Consider the following 23,183-nt stretch of genomic DNA (forward strand, 5'->3'; position numbering starts at 1 on the left):
AGAATTAGTCTCGTCGATGACACCACTACTATATTTGAAGGCCAGCAAAATACGCGATCTGATGCACGGGGAGGACACCAGTACTAGGAAGCAGGCCCAACAGGTGGTTTAGAAATCATGTGTTTTAACCTCGAAAGCACATGTAGAATTGCGCACTAAGCGCGGTGTCGAGCACCCCTGGAGGACACCAGCACTCGAATCTGGTATTCTGTTCAGAATCAAGAACGCCTCAAACCAACTCAACCCCTTGTCATCTCGCGCCTATTGCTGCTCACACCCTGGTGGCCTGGCGGGCTCCCCAGTCTCCAGAATGCCACCTTCCGAATCGTCCATCGACCCATCAAGCATAGGTCGAATCGGCACCTGCGAGGGGAGCGCCGGTTGCCAAAACTGACCAAACCCCGTGCTGTGCAACTGGCCGCCGCCATTGACAACCACTGGTTGACTTATGGCATCGCGTCGCTGTCGCTCTGCAGCATCCTTCACATTCTTCTCATGAATACGTCTGGCGTACTCCTGAGGGTTGATTCGCAGCAGTCTCTCCATCTCGACTTCAGCGTCTGCTCTCTTCTTTTCATCCGCTGTAAGTTCATCCTCCTCATCCTCTCGCTGGAAAGTCTCTGTCAGAACGAGATTGCGGATGGCATCTGGCTCGCTGTCGATGATACGGTCGAGGAGAGCATCCTTGCCACGACATTCGGAGAGGTCGACCTGGACGACGTCCTTCGGTACAAAGAGATAATCTTCAATCTTCTTTGAGCCAGCTCGAACAACATTCTTCTGATCAACGACCCGGGAGAAGAGCTGGGTCTTGAAGATCGATCTGTTGTAGATAGCTTCTTCGAACGTGCCGCCCGCTCGGAAGCGGTAGACGTAGACAGGCTTTTTCTGACCAAGTCGGTAGGCGCGACCGATGGCTTGCTCTTCCCAGCTGGGATTGAAGCCAAAGTCGTAGATGATAACACGAGTCGCGCCCTGAAGGTTCAGTCCAAGGCCACCTGCTCGTGTAGAGATAAGAAAAACTATATAGTCGCTATCAGCCTCGTTGAAGTGTTTGGTCGCAAGCTGTCGTTGATCGGTCCTCGTTGAGCCATCGATACGGAGATATCCATAGCCCATACCATTGAGCATGGACTCAAGATAATCCAACGTCGGGATGCTGTGCGAGAACAAAAGAATTTTCTCTCCTTGAGCAACGCTTTCTTCGATAAGGCGCTGTGACACCATAGCTCGGACAGACAAGCTGGGGTCGTTCATGTGTGCCAGTGTATGCGCGGCTTGCAGAATCTCGAGAAATCGAGGTAATAACGCAGCGACAGGAGACCCGGTGAGGTCTTGGTCGACAGGCAAAACCGAACCTTCCTCCAGTACGATAGTCCGGTTCGCGTCCACGTTTTTCTCTTCGAGCTTGCGAATCAAACAAGCAGGATGGTTACAAAGCCACGATAATATCGATAGCCAGACCCACAACTGTGCATTGCTCGATTTTGGTGTATTGCCATTAGCAGATCCAATACCAGAGAGAATGTGCTTAACCATGGTGGAATAGATTTCTGTTTGTACCTCTGTAAGGGGCACCGTGATAAAGAACTCAGTCTTTTGGGGCATGTCGGCCGCGATGGCAGATATGTCTATAATGATGGTTAGCAAAGCACAAGGATATACCGTGGCATCCTCCTCCGAAGGAGAAAACTGCTTCAATTCGCTTACCTTTTCGATCGATCTTAGGCGCCAGGTCGCGCTTCAGAACATACAACTTCTCAAGAGATTTTCGCTTCTCATATTTTGTGGCGCCTTCTTCAATCCCTCTCTCGATTGGCTCTGAATATTTTGCCTTGAACTGGGTGATGTTGCCCAGATAGCCAGGGGCGATCCAGTCGATCATGGTATGGTACTCCTCAAGGTGATTGTTCAAGGGCGATCCAGTGAGCGCAATGCGACTCGTTGTCTTGAACTCCTTTGCGAGCTGATTGATCGCAGACTTGGCGTTCTTCATTTTATGTGCCTCGTCACCAATCACTATGCACGGCTGTTTTAGTAAGGCGTCCTCCAGATACTCCAGATCTTCAGGGCTGATGTTCTTCTTGTTATTGATAAGCGACCGAATGCTCTCGTAACTCGTTAGGAGGACGCCTGGGTCGGCACTCCACTCTCGGATCGTCGCCATCTTGCTTACACGAGAGCCAAATACCTTGTAGACAGGACCAAGAGTCTCATCATCCGGCGTCCACATCAGAATTTCGTCGAACCAGTTGTCGACCAAACTGGCAGGGCACATGACCAAGACCTTCTTTGAGCGCAGCGAGCTTGGAACGAGGTCTCTGACTTTTGGATTCGTGGAAGCGTTGACTTGAGCGAGTGTCACTAAGAAAGACACAACTTGCATAGTCTTTCCGAGACCCATGGTATGTGCAAGCAGACAACCCTGGTGTTTCTGGTCTTCGATGAGTTCTCGCCAGATGAACTGAATGCCAGTAATCTGATGCTCCTTGATGCGTCGAGCAATATGTTGATCTAGATATATGATGGGCTCTTCGGTATTGATGGGAATATACCGCTCTTCGGCGGAAGTAGCTTGGGACTGGAATCTCTCCATCATCATCCGCCGGCGTTCTTCCTGCACCTGAACGCGGTCACGGTCGTCTCTTTGTTGTGTGAGGACCTCTTGAGACTGCAGAACAGCGCGCTTCCTCTTGCCTTTGGTTGGTGCCTCTTCGATGTCGGTCTCGCTGTCAGTCCACGGACTTTTCGTAGAGCTTTTGGCGTAGCTCTGGTGGCCACTGGTTGGGACATTACCAAGGTCGATGCCCCTGCCGGACAAGCCAGATGGTGGAAGGGTCTGCATTGTTGTGCGTTGAAGGTGTTTGCTGGCAGGCGTTGTGTGAGTGTCGATGTAAAACTGGAGTAAAGGTTTCAACGCCTTTGCGAACTGTCCAGCCTTTTCGTTGGTTGCCTCATAAGCTGCATCGAGCTTTTGTTCAGATACCTCCCAGACGTCTCTGTATCCTTTGCAGAATGCAAAGACGACAAAAAAGAATGCCCAAAGAATTGGAGCATCTAACCCTCTTTCGTCAAAGTCGTCTTCTGTATCTTGAATCATGGCTATACCAGATCTTAGACCCTCGGCCACCTCCCACGGGCTGAATTGCGACATATGTTCCAGGACGTCTCGGGCATTGGCGCGGGAATGTCGATACACAATTTTGCAGAGCGCTAACATAGAATCCTGGCCGATGTCCACCCATTTCAAGGACCGGGTGTCTGAGATGTCGGGAAACTGAAACTGAAAGGGGCGTCGGTGCTCGAATTTCATTTTGGTTGGTGTACCCTGGTCGATTGGGTTCAACGGCGGAGTTCGCATGCTGGTATCTGACGGCTGCGACAACTGGCTTGCCGATGGAGAACTGTCAACAGTGATTGGAATATCCTTGAAGCCCTGTTGTCTGTATCTGCTTTGCGGTAGCCGTGGTGCGTCGAGATCTGAGTCTTCGTCGAGCTCAACAAGCCCGTCAGGGCTGTCAAAGCTGGTTCTCGGTTCACGCTCCGCAACCTCGAGTGAGCGTCGCGGTGTGCCCACTGGTAGTTCAAAAGCAACGGAAGGTGGGAGTGCTTCTCCTGGCAACGTCTGATCGAGGTCGAACTCGGGTGTAACCCCTGATGCTGGCAAATCGGGCGCTTCACTGATCGCGGTTCTACCATGTAGCTCTCCGCCTGGCTGTGGGATCTGAGGTTTCCATTCCTCATCGGCTAGATCGTACTCGAGTGAAAGCTCACTCTCATCCTCAGATGCCAATGACATTGCATCACCAGATTGACTGCCGGCATCCAACTCGCTGTCTGAGGACTGAAGTATTTCCTCGCCTTCAGAGAGCGTTTCTTGCGGCTCCGGTGCTGCAGTATCGGGTGGCTGTTGAGGCGGCTCGTTGCTGTTCAGAGCCTCAAGGTAGTACTCTCGCTCGGCAATGTCCTCCACCGTTGCCTGTAGGTTCAAACAATTTCGCTTGACCTCTTCATCTCGGTGATACTCGTTGGAAGCATCTCCAATATGTTGTCGAAACTTGGCAAGGCGTGCACCGAACTGCTTGAGCTCCCGCTCCAAAGCGTTCTGTTGGGGTCGTCTTGTGCCAGCGTTTGCGGCTTGCATCCAACGTCGAAAGGCAGTCTTGTGTTTCTTTGCGCGCTTGTGTGTGTTCCAGGAGCTTCTGTACTCCTGTATAGCTTCATCGATCGCACTCTGGATCTGCTCTGGTTGTAATCTTGATTCTTTCGTATTTTCCGCAGCAGAGATTTCACTTTCCAGATCGGAAAGTAGTATCTCGGCGTCACTCTCGTTATACGGGCGTAGAACTTCTTCGCCGGCGTCCTCCTGGTGTCTCTGCAGGAAGTCTTTCCAGTCGTCTTCAAGCTCCTCTGGATCGAATTCCTCAGGGCGTGTAAGAGGCTCGGTAGAGAGATTCTCTGGCTGGATTCGTCGGCGCTTATTCGGCTCGGGCGTCTTCTCGGAAGTCTCTTCTGATTCTGATTCATGCGCACGTTTCGTTGGTTCGAGTGAAGCCTTGTACAGCGGTGAAAGGTCTCTCAGGTGCTGGATAATCTTGCGAACCTCGCGTCGCTGGCCGAATGAAGAGATTCCAAGGTCTTCTTTCACGTTGGCGTCCTCCAAGGCTAGCAAGGATTCACCATCGATATCGTTGTCGCGGAAGGCGTTTTCGAGGGTCTGGAGGTTCAGGATAGGCTTGACTTGAAGTGTAGAGTACAACTCAGAGTTGCGGGCGCAGGCCTGAGCCACTACGTGATCCACAGACCACAACGATGGATCCATAGCGGTATGGAAAAGGGAGAGGAAGGTGTAGATCGAAGAAAGCGTTGTTGTAGGTAGTTCTAGGCAGGCGCACGTGACTTGCGTGTTTAGTGACTTTCGATGTTGAAGTGAGGAAGGTACGCGCTTCTGGAAATCTCCAAGCAGCACCAATTGCTTCACTGGGGAGTGCACCAGGAGACAATTGTCGACCTTCAGCCAATCCGTCCTAGATGCAAAGTATGCTCGAAGAACCGTTACCAGAGAACTTCAGTCCGCAAGTGTGAGGAGGGCACCAGGTGCTAAAACTTGATTTGCGACCCACCCTCCAGCCGAGTATCCAGCCTGATTGAGACGGCAATGACCTACAACTTCGTGTTTGAGGGGCTCGGTAAAAGTAAAACCTAGGACAATTCGACCCGCCACGACTCTGTGGAGAATGCTCGAATTCTGTGCTCTTGAGGACGCCACCGCAGATGTACCCTTCCAGAGTCACCTCGCACACGCCAGACTCTGATCTATGGTTGTGATGCCACTTGAGTTACCTACAGACTCTAAAAAGGACACTTCGTCACAGATCTGTCGTTCGCCAATTTCTATGCCCAGCGAAGGCCTTTCGTGAAATACCGTGTCGTCGAATACGAGAGGAAGAGACTTGCTCAACTGCGACCCTCTTAGAAGTTCTCACCCGCTTCGAGATGGCAACCAGTGCTCGGTGTTGGTACTTGCTCTCGGTAGTTACCTCCAAATCAGTTCAGTTTTCCAGTACCCAAAGGTCGGATGTGGGATTGTGTCGTTCAGGGCGTGTAGTTGCCGAGTCTGTTCACTGTCGTTAATGGGTTTGACTACCAAATTTCTCAAAGAGCACCAAATAGTCCCGGTCGAGCCCCGGGCTTTCTCAAGACGAAACGGAAGCTTGCAAGCAATTTGCAGTCAAATCTATCCGCTGGCGTTGCGTCAGATTGCTATGGTTGTGGCATTGAGCAGTCCTGCGATCGGATAGCGGCTGTTGCATCTAAGCCGAAGCTTTTGGGGATACCGCCAGTTGCAGCGTTTTTGTACGGAATTGTCCTTCAGGATCTGAAGATCTTGCAGGTAGATGTCAGCCTAAACCGTCACGAAGCTGTAGCACTTCCGGCGGCCACAGCTGATAGTACAATTTTCTCCACGTTCTGATACCCTGCTGCATATTTCGCGTCGTCAGAAGTCGTGGTTGGCTTTATGTGGATAGGTGAGCAGCATCCCGCTCTTGTGAGTAGGTCCAAATGCAAATAGACACGTCTTAATTTGATATCACGGATTGAAAGCTCGTTTTTGAGTCTTGCGAACGTGCAGGATTCTAGCGCGTTTCCTCCCTACGTTCAAGCGTTTGGCCTACTAGCGCAGTACTTACTAATCTTCAAGCACGACATCGAAGAAGATCCCGGCCATATCAATGCAATTTCCTCTTTCCGTGGCTTCACGAGTAGCACAAGAGAATGGCGAACAGTATATGGGAGTCCTACCCTCCCAAAGCCACAGATGACCAGCTAGAATATCTAGCACAGAAGGTCAAGGACTGGACCATATTCAATGGCTTGACTGTTCGGCCGAATCCGTCGTTCATCAAAGATGAGACCAATCCAAATCACGTCCTGGCGACGAATGCTCCGGTAACACTATATCCAAGTCCATTTCCTCGAAAATGCTTCGAACAAGCACAATGCCTGCAGAAAGTATACAATGAGCTCTATGCTGCGATCGCTTGTGCCGAGGAATGGTTAAGCGAGATCATGAAAGAGTATGTCAGTCGACCCTCTTTCCTCGCACCATAAACCAGGTAAGTACCTCCTACTAACGCACTAACAGATTGATCGAGGTCGATGACTTCCTCGCCAACCTATGGAAGATCCATCTCCAGGTCAAGAAGGAAGGCTACGTTCAAGACCTCACCCTTGGCATGTTCCGATCAGACTACATGCTGCACTTCTCAGACGACAACGCAGCTCCATCCCTGAAACAGGTCGAATTCAACACGATCTCGTCATCCTTCGGAGGTCTAGCAGTCCGAGTAGCACAAATGCACACAGAGCTCGCCAGCTTTCCCCAACCAGGCCAATCTCTCGCCTACCCAACCCACGATCTCTTCGGCACAACTTCAGCACCCACCCTCCCACCACCCAACCACGCCGTCCAAACCCTCGCCTCCGCCCTATCAACAGCCTACACCGCCTACGGCCCCTCAAAATCCAGCCCCACCCTCCCAACCTGCATCCTCTTCCTCGTCCAAGACACCGAACGCAACCTCTTCGACCAAATGGCCCTCTCATCCCACCTCCACCAAACCAACCCTGAAATCCCCACCTTCCGCCTCCCAGTCAGCAAAATCCTCTCCCATACCTCCATTCCCTCCACAACCGACAACCCATCCCGCCCCCTAATCTACACCAACCCCGCAAACCCCACCCTCCGCTTCGAGGTCTCCCTAGTCTACTTCCGCGCCCTCTACGCCCCCACAGAATACAACACCCCCACCTCCTGGGCAGCCCGCCACCACCTCGAGCGCTCCGCCGCCATAAAATGTCCGTCTGTCCTCCTCCACCTATCCGGAAGCAAAAAAGTCCAACAAGTCCTCACTGACACCACCTCTCCCATCCTCGAACGATTCCTCCCCCACGCCTCGAAAGACGACCTAGAACGCCTAAGATCCAGCTTCGCACCGCAATACTCCATGTCCGACGGCCCCGACAGCGAAGGCGTCAAAATAGCTCTCGACCCAGCTAAAGCGGAGTCCCACGTCCTCAAACCACAGCGCGAAGGAGGCGGGAACAATATCTACAGGGGAAATATCCCGACGTTCCTGCGCGGGATATCAGAGCGGGACTATAAGCAGTATATCCTCATGGAGCTGATTCAGCCACCGAAAGCGGCGAGAAACGTGGCGTTGAGGAGTGATGGGCAGGTTGTGGCGGGGGATGTTATTTCTGAGTTGGGGATTTTCGGGAGTTGCCTTTGGAGGAGCGGGAGTGGGAATAAGGGGAGAGAGGGAATGGAGGTGCTGGAGAATGAGGAGGGTGGGTATTTGATGAGGACTAAGGCTAGGGATAGTGATGAGGGGGGTGTTGCGGCGGGGTTTAGTAGTTTGGATAGTCTGATTTTGTATGATGAGTGAGGAGTGGTGGCTTGCTCAAGGAGATGCTTGTGTAGACGGGAGATGTAAGTATGAGACATGAGGTATGTGAATAGAAACGAGGCACGGAATAGATAAGAATATTTGTTGAATCCAGAGGAATTTTACCTTCCGTGCCTATACTGTGATAATGATACAATTAAACCTTTACCCTCTCTTTACTGCTCCGCCGCTTCTGGCCTGTCCGAGATACGGCTTTCCCATTCGCAGGTTTAGGGTTACTGGCAGCAAAGCCAAGCTTCACTTTGACCCAGCTAGTGACCGCCATCAACAACCTCTGCGGCAGGGTCAGGATGTAGATCATATACTGCATTGGCACAACAACACAAGCGGAGACCCAGTTCAACAATATCGGCGCGTATTTGCCATGTTGTTTGTCTGCATGGCGTTGTGTTGCAGCCGCAAGAATAACCACATCTTGAATCTTCGCCTCGAGGTCTTGCAGCCGAGTCTCCACTTGAATGGCCGATGTCATAGTTCGTTTCTCGTACCGTCTCATGGCACGGTTGAGGGCATCAAGCTCTGGTTGGAAGGACTTGCGGAGCTCTGCGTTAGCCTGTGTCGAGGCTCGTGCTATGAGCTCGTCGGCTTGTGATGATGTCCCTGGCTCTGACTTGGTATGGATCATGACCGAGTCGGAGACATGTGCTTCCAGCTCCTCGATGCGCCTAGCCATTTCTGCTACTTTCGGGTCGAGTTGGTCTGCGTGCTTTTTGTCGGCAACGACACTAATAGTGCGTTGCAGGAAAAGCGTACGCCGCTGGACAAGCTTGATCAGGTGTGATAATGGGCGAACCTCTGATGCTAAGAGGAAGATTGTGAGATTGTAGTTTGAGATGAGGCTTTCGGACCGCGACGAGAGCTGTGAGCGGATGGCGTGGAGAAGCCAAGCACCTAATGCTGGGAAGGCGAAGCATGCGAGGAGCGCGAGTAGTTCATGGACTCGTAGTTCATGTTGTGCTTTCAGAGCTCGCTCGGACAGGACGTCCCCGTCACGCTTGGCTTTTGGAGAAGGTGAGTGGTCGGCATCGAGGTCGACACTCTCTTCTTCGATGGCTGCTCCAATCTGATGTGACTCGCTCTCTGACACCACGGCCTGCGCAGAAAGGTACCAGTCCCTGTCAGTGGTTAGCTTTGTATCCGCGATCAGGGCCAGCAACTTGCCATGGCAACCTCAGAGCCCAATTTAGGAACAGGGCGGCTAAGCCAAGCAAAGAAATGTCCGTGACGAAAGCGCTTCCATTGTTGAAGAACAGGCCACCAAGTGCTGGAAACAATGCTAGACCGAGTGGTAGCGAATGCCAATTAGAGGTCTCTAAATTCGTGTCGTGCTCGCCTGATACTCTGGGTAGGAATAGGTCGTCTGTTAGGGTACGCCGAGACTCAGAGAGAGACTCAGAGACGATTGAACTCCCTCTTCGCGCGAAGCGAGGCGCTGACTCAGCGAATGTCGATGCTCGCCCAAATGGCCGCTGCCTAAGACCCGCTACTGGCGGGCTTGTTGCACGGCCTGTTTGTGTGGCATTTGGGACTATGTCTCGAGCTTCGTCCTGCTCATCGCTCATCGTGACGGTCGTGCTGTGCTTCGAACGTTGTGTGCTTGGCTGGCATTCTCCGTGCCAGGTTCGAACGATCAAATTCTGCCTATGTGTACAAGCGTTCGAACGTCTTCGAGTTGCACAGAATGCTAGTCAAGCCCATGATCTCTGATGGAAGACGATGATAAGCGAAAGCAAGGATGATGGAGATCGTACCTCATGACGGAGTGAAGGAAGTGGCTTCCGGCGATTGTACGACCCATCCGGAAAGTGCCTTGCTTGGCGAGGCATGACGCGAACACCTGGGGAGCTCGACGCGTCTCTCCCACTGCTTTCTTCCTTTATTTCATGCCGACAGACGATTGGGAATAGCTATCCAAGAGATCGGTGTATATCGGATTTGGTCAACAAAGTGAAAATATGCTGTATCCGACGGTGATGCACGAAAGCCTTACGCCGAATCTCAGTCCATGTTGGTTGCCCTTGTCAATATGATCAGATGCAGCAATACCCTGGATGTCCACTACACTCGATAGTGCTACAGCAGGTATCAAGCCAAGCGATGGCTGCGATGTGGCCTATTGACAGAAGCAAAGGCCTTTCTATTCATGCTACTTTACGGTCATGTTCCCGAGCGATGTTTCACATCAGATAGTCTGAATACAACTTTGCCAACACCAAGGAGGTTACTTTGGGACAGGAAGTGCGCTGCAATCGAATTACATGGCTGAAACCTGGCCTTGCACGTCGTCACGGGAGTTTTCTGGAATCCCAATGACCATGAAGGGGAGATGCAGCCATCCATGCTCGAATTTCCCATACCAGCGCGGTACAAGTCTATACGGCCAGGCTCCGAGAGATTGGCTTTCCTTCCCCAGGTGGCTGTGACCACAAATAGTGAGCAGCCGGCCACAACACATTCGATCTCTCATAGCTGAGGCATTGGTCCAATGTCGCCGACCCTGGTAGCTGCTGTCACAGTCCCTGCTTTCTTCGCATGCCTACTTTGCATCCCACCCCTCATACTTCAGGTTCAAGCACGGAATACTCCTGTATACGTGCTCATAGCATCAGTCCTGACCATCAACCTCCTGCATTTTATTAACGCCCTGATCTGGCGTACAGAAGATCCGACTTACTGGTGGAAAGGTCAGGGCCTTTGTGATGTCGAGGCCAAGCTTCGACTCGGTCTGGACATGACGGCAGCTGGTGGCATTACTTGTGTGTTTAGACAACTCAGCTTGATCGTTGCGCCAGATATGGACAGCTTGACACCTTCTCGGGCTCAGGGAAGAAATACGATCATCTTCGAAACAGTCTTCTGTGGCATCCTGCCCCTTCTGCGGATGATACTCTCTTATGTGGTACAGCCAGATCGATATCGAGTCTACGGAGTCTACGGATGTTCACCAACCGTCGATACGAGTTGGCCTAGCTACGCACTTGTGCTCATATGGCCGCCTGCGGTTTGCTTAGTAGCATGTGTGTACTGTGCACTAGCCACATCTAGGATGGCGAAGCATGCGCAACAGATGTCGAAGTTACTGCCTGGAGGACAGATACGCGCGAACAGACGCAAAGTCATCAAATTATACCTCATGGCGTTGGTCGTCTTGGTCGTCATGGTCTCTAGTGCAGTAACACAGGCACTCGCTCTCAGCAGGAACATCCTACCGTTTCTTCAGCCTTATTCATGGTCGAGAATACACCCATCTGACTGGGCGCGAAGGATCGAAACGGCAAGGTTCACGAAGCCGTTCATCCTGATTTATGCTGTGAGCGTTACATATGCCATAATCGTCTTCGTGTGTTTCGGAATCGGGCCGGAGCCTGTGGCTGTGTATAGCATCTGGCTTGATCGGCTACGCTCTCGCCTGTGGTGGTCAAATACAACGAGGCAGCTTTCAAGGATGACGAACATATACTCTGATATGTGGCACAATCCTCGACACAGGAGAAATTCCACAAACGAGCTAGAAGCGATGTAGGATGTCGGGAGAAGCAGGAACGAGAACTGGTGGCTTTGCAGCAGGCAACACATTGAAAAGTCATGAAGAATGTTATCGGAAAGTGAAGATACGTCGGCCAGAATCGGGCATATGGGGGAAGGCTTCACATGTAGAGCGGCTGCAGGTCTCTTTTGAGCATGATCCGGAGACCCTGGCGCTTGCCCCGCACCGCAACTGCCAAGAGTGTTTATACATTGAGGTCACTTGTCAGTTGCGCTTTCCAGACAAGCAGCGAAAGCAATTCTAGAAGACCCAAAACTTTACCTTTACACCATTGTCTTTCCTGTCTGTACCACACTCTTGAATTCCCACAAGTACTTGCAAGATCGTCAAGAAGACCCTCAAGCTTCCAATCAGCTTCAAACTCAAGCTAAATTATATACTCGACCACCTCTACCTCTAACCCCACGAATTCAAGACTACAATCAAGATGGTCAAAGCTGTTGTCCTCGGTGCCTCTGGCGGCATTGGCCAGGTATGATTGAGAACAAACTAAGTACTGTGCTTTACTGACTATCATAGCCACTCTCCCTGCTCTGCAAGATCTCGACCTTGATCGACGAGCTCGCCCTGTTCGATGTTGTCAACACCCCAGGTGTTGCAGCCGATTTGTCCCACATCTCATCAAAAGCCGTAGGTTCTCATACCACGTGCCCCAATCAAAGAGAAGGAATGTCTGACATGTAGCAGAAAATCGAAGGCTTCGTCGCTGCCAAAGGTGACATGAAGGGCGAGACAGAAGAGACAGAAACAGCAAAGAAGAACGCACTGACAGGTGCCGATGTGGTCATTATCCCAGCTGGTGTACCGCGTATGCCTCCTACTCAACAACTTCCTTCACGGGCACTGACATCTTTGCAGGAAAGCCAGGCATGACCAGAGACGATCTCTTCAACATCAATGCTGGCATCGTCAAGGGCTTGGTTGAGGCATGTGCTAAGTACTGCCCAAAGGCCGCCATCCTGGTCATTTCCAACCCCGTCAACTCGACCGTCCCAATCGCCGCCGAAGTTTTGAAGAAGGCCGGTGTCTTCGACCCAAAGAAGCTCTTCGGTGTCACTACGCTCGATGTTGTCCGAGCCGAGACTTTCATTCAAGACATTAGTGGCGAGCGAAACACCGACAAGGTCGTCGTGCCAGTTATTGGTGGCCACTCTGGCAACACAATCGTTCCTCTGTTCTCCCAAGCCAAGCCATCTGTCGACATCCCAGGCGACAAGCTTGACGCTCTGGTTCACCGAGTACAGTTCGGTGGTGACGAGGTCGTCAAGGCTAAGGACGGTGCAGGCTCTGCCACTCTGTCCATGGCATACGCTGGCTTTAGATTCGCTGAAAGCGTCATCAAGGCGCTGAAGGGCGAGAAGGGTATTGTTGAGCCGACCTTCGTCTATCTGCCAGGTGTCTCCGGTGGTGATGAGATTGCCAAAGCAACTGGTGTCGATTACTTCTCTGTTCCTTGCGAGCTTGGCGTAAGTACCTCTATTCTAGGTCCTCCTGCAACATGCTAACGCTTTCCAGCCATCGGGTGTTGAGAAGGCCACCAACATCTTGGGCTCAGCCAACGACAACGAGAAGAAGCTCATCGATGAGTGTATCAAGGGCTTGAAGACCAACATCGAGTCCGGCGTGACCTTCGCCACCAAATAGTGAGTCTGTTCTTGCCTGCATCACAACTGATCCCTGACTCTTGATAGAATGATTGGCGGCTCGAGGAGAATCAGCCAAGCATGAGACTGACCATTTTTGGCAGTTCACCGAAACTGTGACGAAGCACGAGGTGATGATGAGTTGTTCGAATGAGGCATCAATTAGCAAGCGGATGCATATGAACCTTTGAACGCGGTAGCATGAGTCATGTTGAACTCTTCAATCAAGCAGCTTTCAGGTTTTTTGTGGTATGGCTTTGATCTGGAAGATTGCACCTGGCAGATCAGTTGTTTCTGCTTGTACTGTCGCTTTCATGCCCAAACTCGAAAGCACGCCTCTAATGATTCCACAGGGAAAGATAAGATGTGGTTGTGCCCGTACAGTTGCCTCCTGACTCGTCTGCATGCTCATCCTCGAAAAGGGTCGGAATTTGTTGTCAGTCAGAACGTAGACACCCTACCCACAGTCAGTATATGTGAATCGTATCGGGACAGTGGGCTGACCCTGTGATTCGTCTTGAGGTTGTCAATCTGCTTCTTGAAGACGATCATCCATATGTCCTTGCACAGGAACTTGATCACATCAAGATTGTCTGTCAACCTAGGTCTGTCCCTGCTAAACCTCTCACTCAATCCAACACCGACCCTGAAGCCCAGCTTTTCCAGCCTGAAATAGACACTATCCTTGAACACCTCCGTCTCCGGCAGACCGTCGTATGTAGTAGGCGTGGCAGTGCCAGTAGTGGAGGCACTGGTCTTTGCAGGTGCCTTGTTCGTAATGCTGGGTACATCTAAGGAGGCCTCGTATTCTCTGGCTAGACGCTCTGCCATGGGCACAAGCTCTATTAAAAGCAAGTCAAAGCATGACATGCTGACATAGGCTGCATCAGGCTCTGTGCCAGCGATAGGTGGTTGCGCCATGAAGGAGGATTGTCGCGCAGAGTACCTGGTGGAAAGGCAAACGTGGGTCGCGTAATATGTTTGCGCCGCTTCATATCATCTTTCTGACCATGTATGCGCTTCCTGGGAGGATATCAGGAACACATGGTCGTGGAGGCAGGTGCACTTGCGATCTGTTCGTGAGGCAGGTGCAAACAATCTTGAACTGCGCTCCTCCCCGATTTGGCAACTTTCAGAGGGCGCCAAGCACCATGGCCGACCACTTCGTCCCCGAGCACGCCCACTCACAGACTCCTCCCCCATGGATGAGCCCATTGTAGCTCTCCCCATCGCCAAATATGCTCTCCGGTATCCTCCTATTCAACCAGAAGGGCGAGAATCTCATCTTCCGCGCCTTCCGCCCTGATTGCCGGCCTCGACTCGCAGACATCTTCCGCATCCAAGTCATCTCGAACCCCCAGGTCCGCTCCCCTATATTGACACTCGGAAGCACCACCTTCAGTCATGTCAAGCATGAAAACATTTACATATGCGCCGTTACCAAAAGCAATGCGAACGCGGCGATCGTGTTCGAGTTCCTGTACAGGTTCATTGGTCTGGGACGAGGCTACTTTGGGAAGTTCGACGAGGAGGCTGTCAAGAATAACTTTGTCTTGATCTATGAACTGCTAGACGGTGCGCGGAGTGAAAGTATGGTGCAGCGGTAAAGCTGACTAGAGAATAGAGGTTCTTGATTTCGGCTACCCTCAGAACACAGATGTCGACGTGCTCAAGATGTACATTACACCAGACAATATCTCCTCCGCTATTCGTTCCGTCTCAGCAGCGAATCCGACCGACATGGCCAAAATCACCATGCAAGCAACAGGCGCACAGTCATGGCGGAGAGGAGACATCAAATACCGCAAGAACGAAGCCTTCGTCGATGTCATTGAAGACGTGAACCTCCTCATGTCGGCCACAGGCACCGTCCTGCGCGCCGATGTCTCAGGCCAGATAGTCATGAGAGCATACCTAACCGGCACGCCGGAGTGCAAGTTCGGCCTCAACGACCAGCTCCTCCTCAACCAAGTCGGCGGTACATCCTATGGCGAGATAGGAAACAGAGATGGAACGCGCAAAGCCACGAAAGCAGCAGCCGGATCCGTCACACTCGAAGATTGCCAGTTCCACCAATGCGTTCAACTCGGCAAATTCGACCAGGACAGAACAATCTCATTCATTCCTCCGGACGGCGAGTTCGAACTCATGAGATATAGAGCAACAGAGAACGTCAACCTTCCGTTCAAGGTCCAGGCTATCGTCCGGGAAGTTGGAACGACCAAGGTTGAATACTCGGTTGCCATTAAAGCCAACTATGGCTCAAAATTATTCGCTACAAATGTGGTGATACGGATACCTACGCCGCTAAATACCGCGAAGATCACAGAGAGAACGACGCAGGGCAAGGCGAAGTATGAGCCCGAGAACAATTGTATCACATGGAAGATTGCGCGGTTTGTGGGTGGGAGTGAATATGTGCTTAGTGCTGAGGCGGGGTTGACGAGTATGACGAATCAGAAGGTCTGGTCGAGGCCACCGTTGAGTGTGAACTTCTCGTTGCTGATGTTTACGAGTTCGGGTTTATTGGTGAGGTATCTGAAGGTGTTCGAGAAGGGCAACTACAGCAGTGTGAAGTGGGTCAGATATCTCACAAGAGGCGGGAGCTATGAGATAAGATTCTAGTCTGGATCGCGAATTCGACAAAGAGCGATATATCTTCAATCTGTGTTGGCTAGGTCTACTCGTGAAGGGGGGCTGGTATGAATGGCGAAGACATGGGTGCGTGTTATGGCAATCGAGCATGAAGTTGCCCGACTCAGTCGACAGGGCAGCTGATACAACTCTCATACGAACGGCGGGATGGATGAGGCCTGCTTAACAGACTTGCTTGAAGTTTGCGAGGCGCATGTGTTACCGTTTGTGGCACCTCGAAGGTAATGCCTGAAAGAAGTGGCGATCTTGACGAGCTCCTGCACCTTCCCTCCTGCACATTCGGCTAACTAGCCGCAGGTAGCCGTATTACTGCAGGCAGGCGCTCGACGCTTCCTCACTTTCAAATCGAATGAGTCAACGCAAAAATGAAGGGAAAAAAAATTGCTGGCATCCGGATTTGAACCAGAGTCTCCTGTTCAAAGTTCTGTTAGCAACTTTCAACCACGACTCGAGCGATACTAGTTCCCAGCATCTGTTCAGAGCTCCATTGTGTGGCGATATCCTTGTGCTCTGGTCCCAGCATGGGTCTCTAGGCAAGGCGAAGGACAGATGACTTACCCTCTACTCCTCAGTAATGTCTTGGGGGGAGGGTATGCTAACGACTGCACTATACCAGCATTTGGAAGAGTAATTCTTCGCATAAAATATAAGAAGCAATTGGTTCGATGGAAGCAAAGAGATCAAAGTGAGGTCAAGCTGAACGATGCAGGCACGCCCAGGCAGCACCTACGCAGTGGACCACACAAACGACCAAAGTAATGAAAGCAGACTGACTGTGCCTACCTGATGGCACCATGGCTGCAGGATTTGAAACCGAGATACTTGCTCTACCCTAGCGACGGACGAGTGAAATCGGCCACAAATCCTGCTACTGCTGCTCTTCTTAGTACTGGAATCTTTGAGCACTCGGGACTGAGAGCAAGACTGGTCACGATGATGAGAAGCCAGACATGATATCCGCTGTACCATTTCAGTTACTTGCTGCTGTTTCACCGGCATTGAGCCTCTGCAATACACCAAATTGTTCGGACAAGCCGGTGACCGTGCGGCATCTGCTGACAAGCAGGTGAATGGTTATATGCCGATGCGGGTGTTTCGGTCAATGCTTGCGGAAAGATGTCAGAAGCATGCTGTCTATCACGGAACAGTGTGCGACGTCAAAGTGAAGAGCTGGAGGGATGTGCCCTGTTATGACAAGCTAAGGTTTCGAACCACATGTTTCTTGCCGCAGGAGCGCACCGACTACAATGCTTGATGTTGGCAAACAATGGAGGGCCTGTGCTGCTCACGCTCGCAAGACAGAAAGGGCTCCGGGTGTGGCTTGAAGCTTGAGTACAATAATGCTGATGCAGTCAGGCGGAGAGATGGAGTCTGGCTCATACGGTTTGCGCTTGGTAAGCCTTCGGAGAATGATTGAAAAGCGATACACTTGGCTGGAAAAACCCCGGAGGACAACACGAGTCAAAGGCTTTCAAGCGCATAGCATGAAGTACCAAACATACCTCCACCGATTTGCTTCCATTGCAGCCTGACAGACAACCTCGCAAACATACAATTCTCCAATAAATGTTCACTCCGAAAGCGCTCGACGGTAGCTCATTGAAGTCACCACGAGCCGATCAAGCCAGACTACATTGGATTAATTCATACTGCAGCATGGAACTCACGAACCCTTATGCGGAGAGTGGAACCTGATCTACAGAGGCTCTTACCTTGAGGTAGGCTACGAGCTCGTGGACGTTGTCAGCAGATCAAGCAGGCCACAACCATCCGCCTCAAATGACGTCAACGTCTATCACTTCCTTCCTCGTCTGGAGGAGCTCAACCCCAATAGCCCCCATGTAACCTCGCGAAGCGGGAAGGTGCAGCTTTGTATACTAGCGTACCGGAATCACAGCTCATTGGCAGTTGCATCCATTCATGGTGCAGGTCTGCAGATGCCGCTTTCCGTTGCAACAACAATTGCTCTGCTCGCCCAACCAGCCAGAATGTGTGCTTGTGTACCTTCTCTACCGTGCTGCAATCCTGTACGCAGCATCTGATAACCGTTAGCATGATAACTCGCACCTTACTGCCGGCATTGGCAGTAGTCACGAAGAGCTATGCACAGAGAGACATCCTTAGCTACGTTGACAACCTGATCGGCACGAACAATGAGGGCAATGTCTTCGCTGGAGCCACGAGGCCGCATGGCATGGTTAAGGCGGCTGGAGACGTGAATGGACAAAATACAGGCGGTTTCTCGACGGACGATACTCCCATTATCGGCTTCAGCTCGCTGCATGATATGGGTACTGGCGGTAATCCTTCACTGGGTAATTTTCCACTCTTCCCAGAGCTATGCCCCGGCGATGATATCAACAATTGTGTCTACACCAGGACGGGGCGCATGATTAGCTATGGCAATGAGTCTGTCATCGCAGAGCCGGGCAGGTTCGCTGTGAGCCTGGTGAACGGCATCAGCTCGGAAATGGCAGTTGGGGAGCGTGCTGCACTGTTCAGGTTCACGTTTCCCAACACGGCTGTTTTGAATGGCACCACATACAGTAATGAGACGCTCGGTCCTGCAGCAGAAGCTGGTGGGCAGAATGTGGCACCGTTGGTGATGCTCGACCTCGATGATCTCTGGTCATCTCGACAGAACGCCTCGATCAGCGTAAATCCCACTTCTGGGCGGATGATTGGCAATGGCACTTTCCTGCCCTCCTTTGGCGCTGGCAGCTACATGGTACACTTTTGCGCTGACTTTGCATCGAGCACTCCTATGCGAGATAATGGTATGCATGTCAACAACCGAGCAGGCACCGAGCCGAAGGACCTGTTCGTCACGCGAGGCATCAATGCGTTCTACATCCAGGCTGGTGGGTGGGTCCGGTTCGAGCCTGACTCGAGCAGCAACGAGACTGTAGTTGACGCTCGTATGGGCATTAGCTTCATCTCAGCTGAGCAGGCTTGCCAGAATGCCGAGACCAATATTCCTACGTCTACGTCAGACGGTACTGCCTGGGACATGGAAAGCCTAGTGGCAGATACTCAGGATGAATGGCGCGAAAAGCTGTCTCCGATCTCGATCAAGCCTGGTTCCGGCGTTGAGCCTTCGTTGCTTACAAGCTTTTACTCGGGCATGTACAGGACGATGGTCAATCCGCAGAACTACACCATGGAGAATCCTCTGTGGCAGAGCTCTGAGCCATATTTCGACTCTTTCTATTGCATATGGGTAATGTCATGGTTAACATTTTACGTAGAAATCGTTGCTAATAATCTCTTCAGGATGAATTCCGCGCAGTCTTCCCGTTCCTAACCATTGTCGAACCACAAACCATGAGCTCTCTGGTTCGCAGCTTGATCGACACTCAACAACATGTCGGGTGGCTTCCAGACTGCCGCATGTCCCTGTGTAAAGGCTGGACTCAGGGCGGCTCAAACGCAGACGTCGTCCTCCACGATGCATATGCCAAGAATCTGACCGCTGACATCGACTGGGCCGCTGCCCTCACCGCAGTCATCAAAGACGCCGAGATAGAGCCACTCGACTGGTCCAACGAAGGACGAGGAGGTCTCCAATCCTGGCACAACCTAGGCTACATCCCAATCGAAGACTACGACTACCTCGGCTTCGGCGTCATAGCCCACTCCGTCTCACGAACCCTAGAATACGCCTACAACGACTACAACGTCGGCATGCTCGGCAAATCCCTCGGCCTCCAGAACTACACAACCTACCTCTCCCGCAGCGCAAACTGGCAAAACCTCTACCTCCCCACCCAAAACTCCTCCCTCAACGTCTCAGGCACAATTGAAGACACATCCTTCACAGGCTTCTTCCAACCCCGCTACAGCAACGGCACCTTCGCCTTCCAAGACCCAGTCCAATGCGCCGGTATCCTAGGCCAATGGTGCAGTCTCACCTCCAACCCCTCCGACACCTTCGAATCCACAATCTGGGAGTACATATTCTTCGTCCCGCATATGATGAGCAGCTTGATCGCCACGCTCGGCGGTCCGGACGAGTTCATCCGCCGTCTAGACTACGCGGCCACCTCCGGCCTCCTTGAGATCTCCAATGAACCGAGTTTCCTGCTGCCATATCTATACCACTATGCCGGGCGGCCTGCGCTCTCCGCGAGACGTGTACATGAGTACATCCTGTCCAAGTTCAACGTTAGCACGACTGGACTCCCGGGGAACGATGACAGTGGCACGATGTCAGCGTGGTTGTGTCTGAGTATGCTGGGTCTGTTCCCCAACGCAGGACAGAATGTCTATTTCATCACGCCGCCGTTTTTCGAGAATATTAATATTACGAATGAGATTACGGGGAAGACGGCGAGGATAAGTGTTGTGAATGGGACGTTTGATGCGACGTATGCGAATGTGAGCATTCAGAGGGTTTGGGTTGATGGGAGGGAGTATAATAGGAACTGGGTTGGACATGAGTTCTTCTTGGAGGGGATGAGTATGGAGATTGAGGTGGGTAGTGAGGAGAGTGAGTGGGGGACGAGGGTGGAGGATTTGCCGCCTAGTCTTGAGGGGGTGGGGATGTGAGTACGTACTTCTAGGTAAGCATGTGCGGAGCGAAAGTGTGGGTGCGTTGGCGACTAGGACACGAGTTCATTGATTGATGCCTACAGGGGCAAATGGCATCTATGTCAGGACTAAGATATTAATGCAGATATCATTAGGTCCAGATACCCCTCTGTGTCCGTTGTTGCTATCTTCCGAGATCCAGGCTTTCCTGCTGACGCGCACCGTTTTCCCTAATCTCCTGTAAGGCCGCACTCTGTGAGGGAGTTGTGGCGGCGGCCGACGAGGCAGTACCTTCTCGACAGCTCTGGCGCAAAGGAGAAATTTGCGACCGAAGTAATAGAATAGTAACGCACCGATATCGGAACGATACTGGCTGGAATGTCGCTGTCGTTGACGTAGTTTGTCCTGCGAGCCTGGATCTGGAAGAGTGTCTTCGAGACTGATTAGTCAAGGCCGCATACCATCAAGGCACAGCGATATCCGCTCCGAATTTCATGTACGCCACAGGAGGATATTGGCATGTGTCGAAGAATGTCTCCAAACGGGGCCATGGCCACCTCACACTGCGTCGCACGTGCGAAGCCGGCCCTATCAAGTAACAACAATTTCCAAAAGTCCAATGGATACATTAATCCTCACGCCTCCCAACCACCGACAACACCGCTCCACCACATTAGAACCTTCAGCCAGCCATCACCACCCCGACACAACTCAACTCAATCCACCTTCACTTCCCCTCTCACCACACCATCAAACCTCAGCCACGAAGCCCTCTCGTCTCAATAAATCACCAACTCCTTCCCACCCCCACCCCCCACCACCTCCCCCGCGATCCTCCTCCAATGCATAAGATGATGCCCCCTCAACCGCCCCCGATCATGCCACTCACTGTGGAACAACTCCCAGTAGATCGGAAACAAGAGATCACACCATCTCCGACAGGTCTGTGCGATCGGTGAGAGGGACGCGTAATTTGCTCTGGCAAGGGCGAAGATGGCCGATTTGATGGTTGTCTCGGTTGTCGTTATCTCGTCGCTAATTCTAGTCATACTTGTGTTGGTGTTGATTGGCATACTAGTATCTTGGCGTAGGTGGGTGAAGACCATGGTGAGGATATCGTTTGGGAGGTCGTGGATGGTGGGCATGGTGGCGAAGATGACGAGACGGTTGTTTAGTTTGTGAGCCGGTGGTATGTTCGTGGCGGGGCTGATAGATTTCAGTATGATTTGATTTGATTGGTGATTGTTGGAAGGAGCGGAGTGGTCGTGGGAGTAGTAATTTGACTTGACGGGTGGGACATTGGCGACATGTAGTATTCTGGTGCTGCTGTTGTGTATTTGTAGGTATCTTGGGAGCAAACAGAGGAGCAGTGATATTGAGACTGGAGAACTGAACTGCACTTGGGTGTCAGTGAACGCTATGCCGTATCCCCTATAGGCTATTCCAAGCGTTGAGTCATTGTTTGTTTCCGCCCGGGGGTTGTGATCACGGGAGTCATCGTGCATGCACATGAAAGTGCTGGTGACATGTGAACATTGTGTATGATATTATCTGCATTCAGCTTTACCTGTGGTAGACTGGCACTTTCACCGATCTGCTTGCTTTCATCTCGGCAATGCGCTGCCTATCCTGTACCTGGATCAAGACCGGGTCTGGTCATCTGAATGCCCAATCTCCTACATTCTCAATCTTGTAAAGTTGTCTGCGTGGTAATCGCTACATGCTGCAAGCGCAAGTACGACGGCTAAGTCTCGGAAGTTTGAGTCGTCCCATAGACGACGTCCCTCCTTTTTATAGTGTGTCATCGTCTTTGCTCTGCTGATGTTGACTGAGCTCACTTCGACGCTTACTTCCTGTCCAACGACCGCGACCTCTGTATTACCAGCTCTTCGACCACAGTTCCCCATCTCAACCCACTACCCGATCGTACCTCTCGCCAAATTATTCTGAATAGATTATCCAACCACTCTTGACACACCGCAGTAGCATTAACTATATCCCATGGGTCATCGGATTCTGCAATATCGTCCATAATCTGCTCTCGCAACTCCGACGGCAGACTTCGGAATTTGAGATTTTGTTGCCCTGATATCTGAGACGCTTCCGAGGTCGTGGAAGCCGTATTGCGATGTCCCCGAATCAGCTCTTTGAGTACTGGTTTCCATATCTGCTCGTTGCCTCTCACTATCTTGCGCCAGATAATTGAAGTGATCTCATCACGCCATATGAGACGAATTGAAGCAGCCTTGATGAGTGTCCAAGGGTCTTCGTCTGCCATACTGGAAAAGATCATGGTTTGTAGCTCGATAGGTAGGTCAAGAATTCTGAATATGGGGTCGGGCTCGGGAAGGGTCTCTTCGGATGGAGTATTTGTGTCGTCTAGATGTGGGGATCCCTCATCTTGTCTCCGGGAGTTTAGTTCTTGCTGCCACTCCTGGCGGAATTGGTCGAGTTCTGAACTGGATGAGGTTGATGCCATCTTGATATTGGCTGAGTCAAATCGAGTAGGTGAAAGTACAGCAACGCGTGTCGGTCGGGATGATGAGCCGTTACAGTCTCTGATACAGGTATTGAGGTTGGATGGGGTTTAGATCCAAGTCTGAACACCTGTCTGATGGAACGGTTTATAGGAATTGGCAGCAAACTGGGAAGAACCAGCCAGAATGAATGCGATTTGGCCCAGAACGTCTGTCTCGTGATATGAGACCAGATGCACCCCGTGATTGATGTCAATCAATCTGCTTCACTTGCACTGTTCTTTCTCTGCAAAACGTCAATCTAGTTCACACGTGAGCGCGATCTACGGGTGAGTGCCGGTCTCACGTTTCTTGGGAATGG

The 23,183-nt window shown here is 51.7% G+C and overlaps 8 protein-coding genes across 8 annotated transcripts; 4 read left to right on the plus strand and 4 right to left on the minus strand.

The window, feature by feature from the left end:
- Positions 1-261: 261 nt before the first annotated feature.
- On the minus strand, positions 262-4,822 carry PMZ80_005709 (uncharacterized protein; the record flags this gene model as incomplete). Its single annotated transcript, XM_064874126.1, has 2 exons — positions 262-1,631; positions 1,711-4,822. 2 exons carry the CDS (start codon positions 4,820-4,822, stop codon positions 262-264), a joined length of 4,482 nt encoding a protein of 1,493 aa, XP_064729848.1.
- Positions 4,823-6,276: 1,454 nt separating this feature from the next.
- GSH2 (Glutathione synthetase) lies at positions 6,277-7,949 on the plus strand (the record flags this gene model as incomplete). Its single annotated transcript, XM_064874127.1, has 2 exons — positions 6,277-6,578; positions 6,647-7,949. The coding sequence occupies 2 exons, from the start codon at positions 6,277-6,279 to the stop codon at positions 7,947-7,949; spliced, it is 1,605 nt and encodes a 534-aa protein (XP_064729849.1).
- A 157-nt stretch (positions 7,950-8,106) lies between these two features.
- PMZ80_005711 (uncharacterized protein) lies at positions 8,107-9,532 on the minus strand (the record flags this gene model as incomplete). Its single annotated transcript, XM_064874128.1, has 2 exons — positions 8,107-9,085; positions 9,141-9,532. 2 exons carry the CDS (start codon positions 9,530-9,532, stop codon positions 8,107-8,109), a joined length of 1,371 nt encoding a protein of 456 aa, XP_064729850.1.
- A 2,412-nt stretch (positions 9,533-11,944) lies between these two features.
- PMZ80_005712 (uncharacterized protein) lies at positions 11,945-13,161 on the plus strand (the record flags this gene model as incomplete). The annotated part of the gene is made up of 5 exons (XM_064874129.1): positions 11,945-11,989; positions 12,037-12,147; positions 12,205-12,325; positions 12,376-12,983; positions 13,033-13,161. The coding sequence occupies 5 exons, from the start codon at positions 11,945-11,947 to the stop codon at positions 13,159-13,161; spliced, it is 1,014 nt and encodes a 337-aa protein (XP_064729851.1).
- A 234-nt stretch (positions 13,162-13,395) lies between these two features.
- PMZ80_005713 (uncharacterized protein) lies at positions 13,396-14,081 on the minus strand (the record flags this gene model as incomplete). The annotated part of the gene is made up of 2 exons (XM_064874130.1): positions 13,396-13,617; positions 13,665-14,081. The coding sequence occupies 2 exons, from the start codon at positions 14,079-14,081 to the stop codon at positions 13,396-13,398; spliced, it is 639 nt and encodes a 212-aa protein (XP_064729852.1).
- A 317-nt stretch (positions 14,082-14,398) lies between these two features.
- Positions 14,399-15,785, plus strand: APM4 (clathrin associated protein complex medium subunit; the record flags this gene model as incomplete). The annotated part of the gene is made up of 2 exons (XM_064874131.1): positions 14,399-14,735; positions 14,785-15,785. 2 exons carry the CDS (start codon positions 14,399-14,401, stop codon positions 15,783-15,785), a joined length of 1,338 nt encoding a protein of 445 aa, XP_064729853.1.
- Positions 15,786-17,868: 2,083 nt separating this feature from the next.
- Positions 17,869-20,363, plus strand: PMZ80_005715 (uncharacterized protein; the record flags this gene model as incomplete). Its single annotated transcript, XM_064874132.1, has 2 exons — positions 17,869-19,035; positions 19,089-20,363. 2 exons carry the CDS (start codon positions 17,869-17,871, stop codon positions 20,361-20,363), a joined length of 2,442 nt encoding a protein of 813 aa, XP_064729854.1.
- Positions 20,364-22,191: 1,828 nt separating this feature from the next.
- Positions 22,192-22,824, minus strand: PMZ80_005716 (uncharacterized protein; the record flags this gene model as incomplete). The annotated part of the gene is made up of 1 exon (XM_064874133.1): positions 22,192-22,824. One exon carries the CDS (start codon positions 22,822-22,824, stop codon positions 22,192-22,194), a length of 633 nt encoding a protein of 210 aa, XP_064729855.1.
- Positions 22,825-23,183: the final 359 nt, after the last annotated feature.

The sequence above is a fragment of the Knufia obscura genome (genome assembly GCF_036327395.1).
Source record: "Knufia obscura strain CCFEE 5817 isolate CBS 148926 chromosome Unknown scaffold_6, whole genome shotgun sequence".
Taxonomy (NCBI): domain Eukaryota; kingdom Fungi; phylum Ascomycota; class Eurotiomycetes; order Chaetothyriales; family Trichomeriaceae; genus Knufia; species Knufia obscura.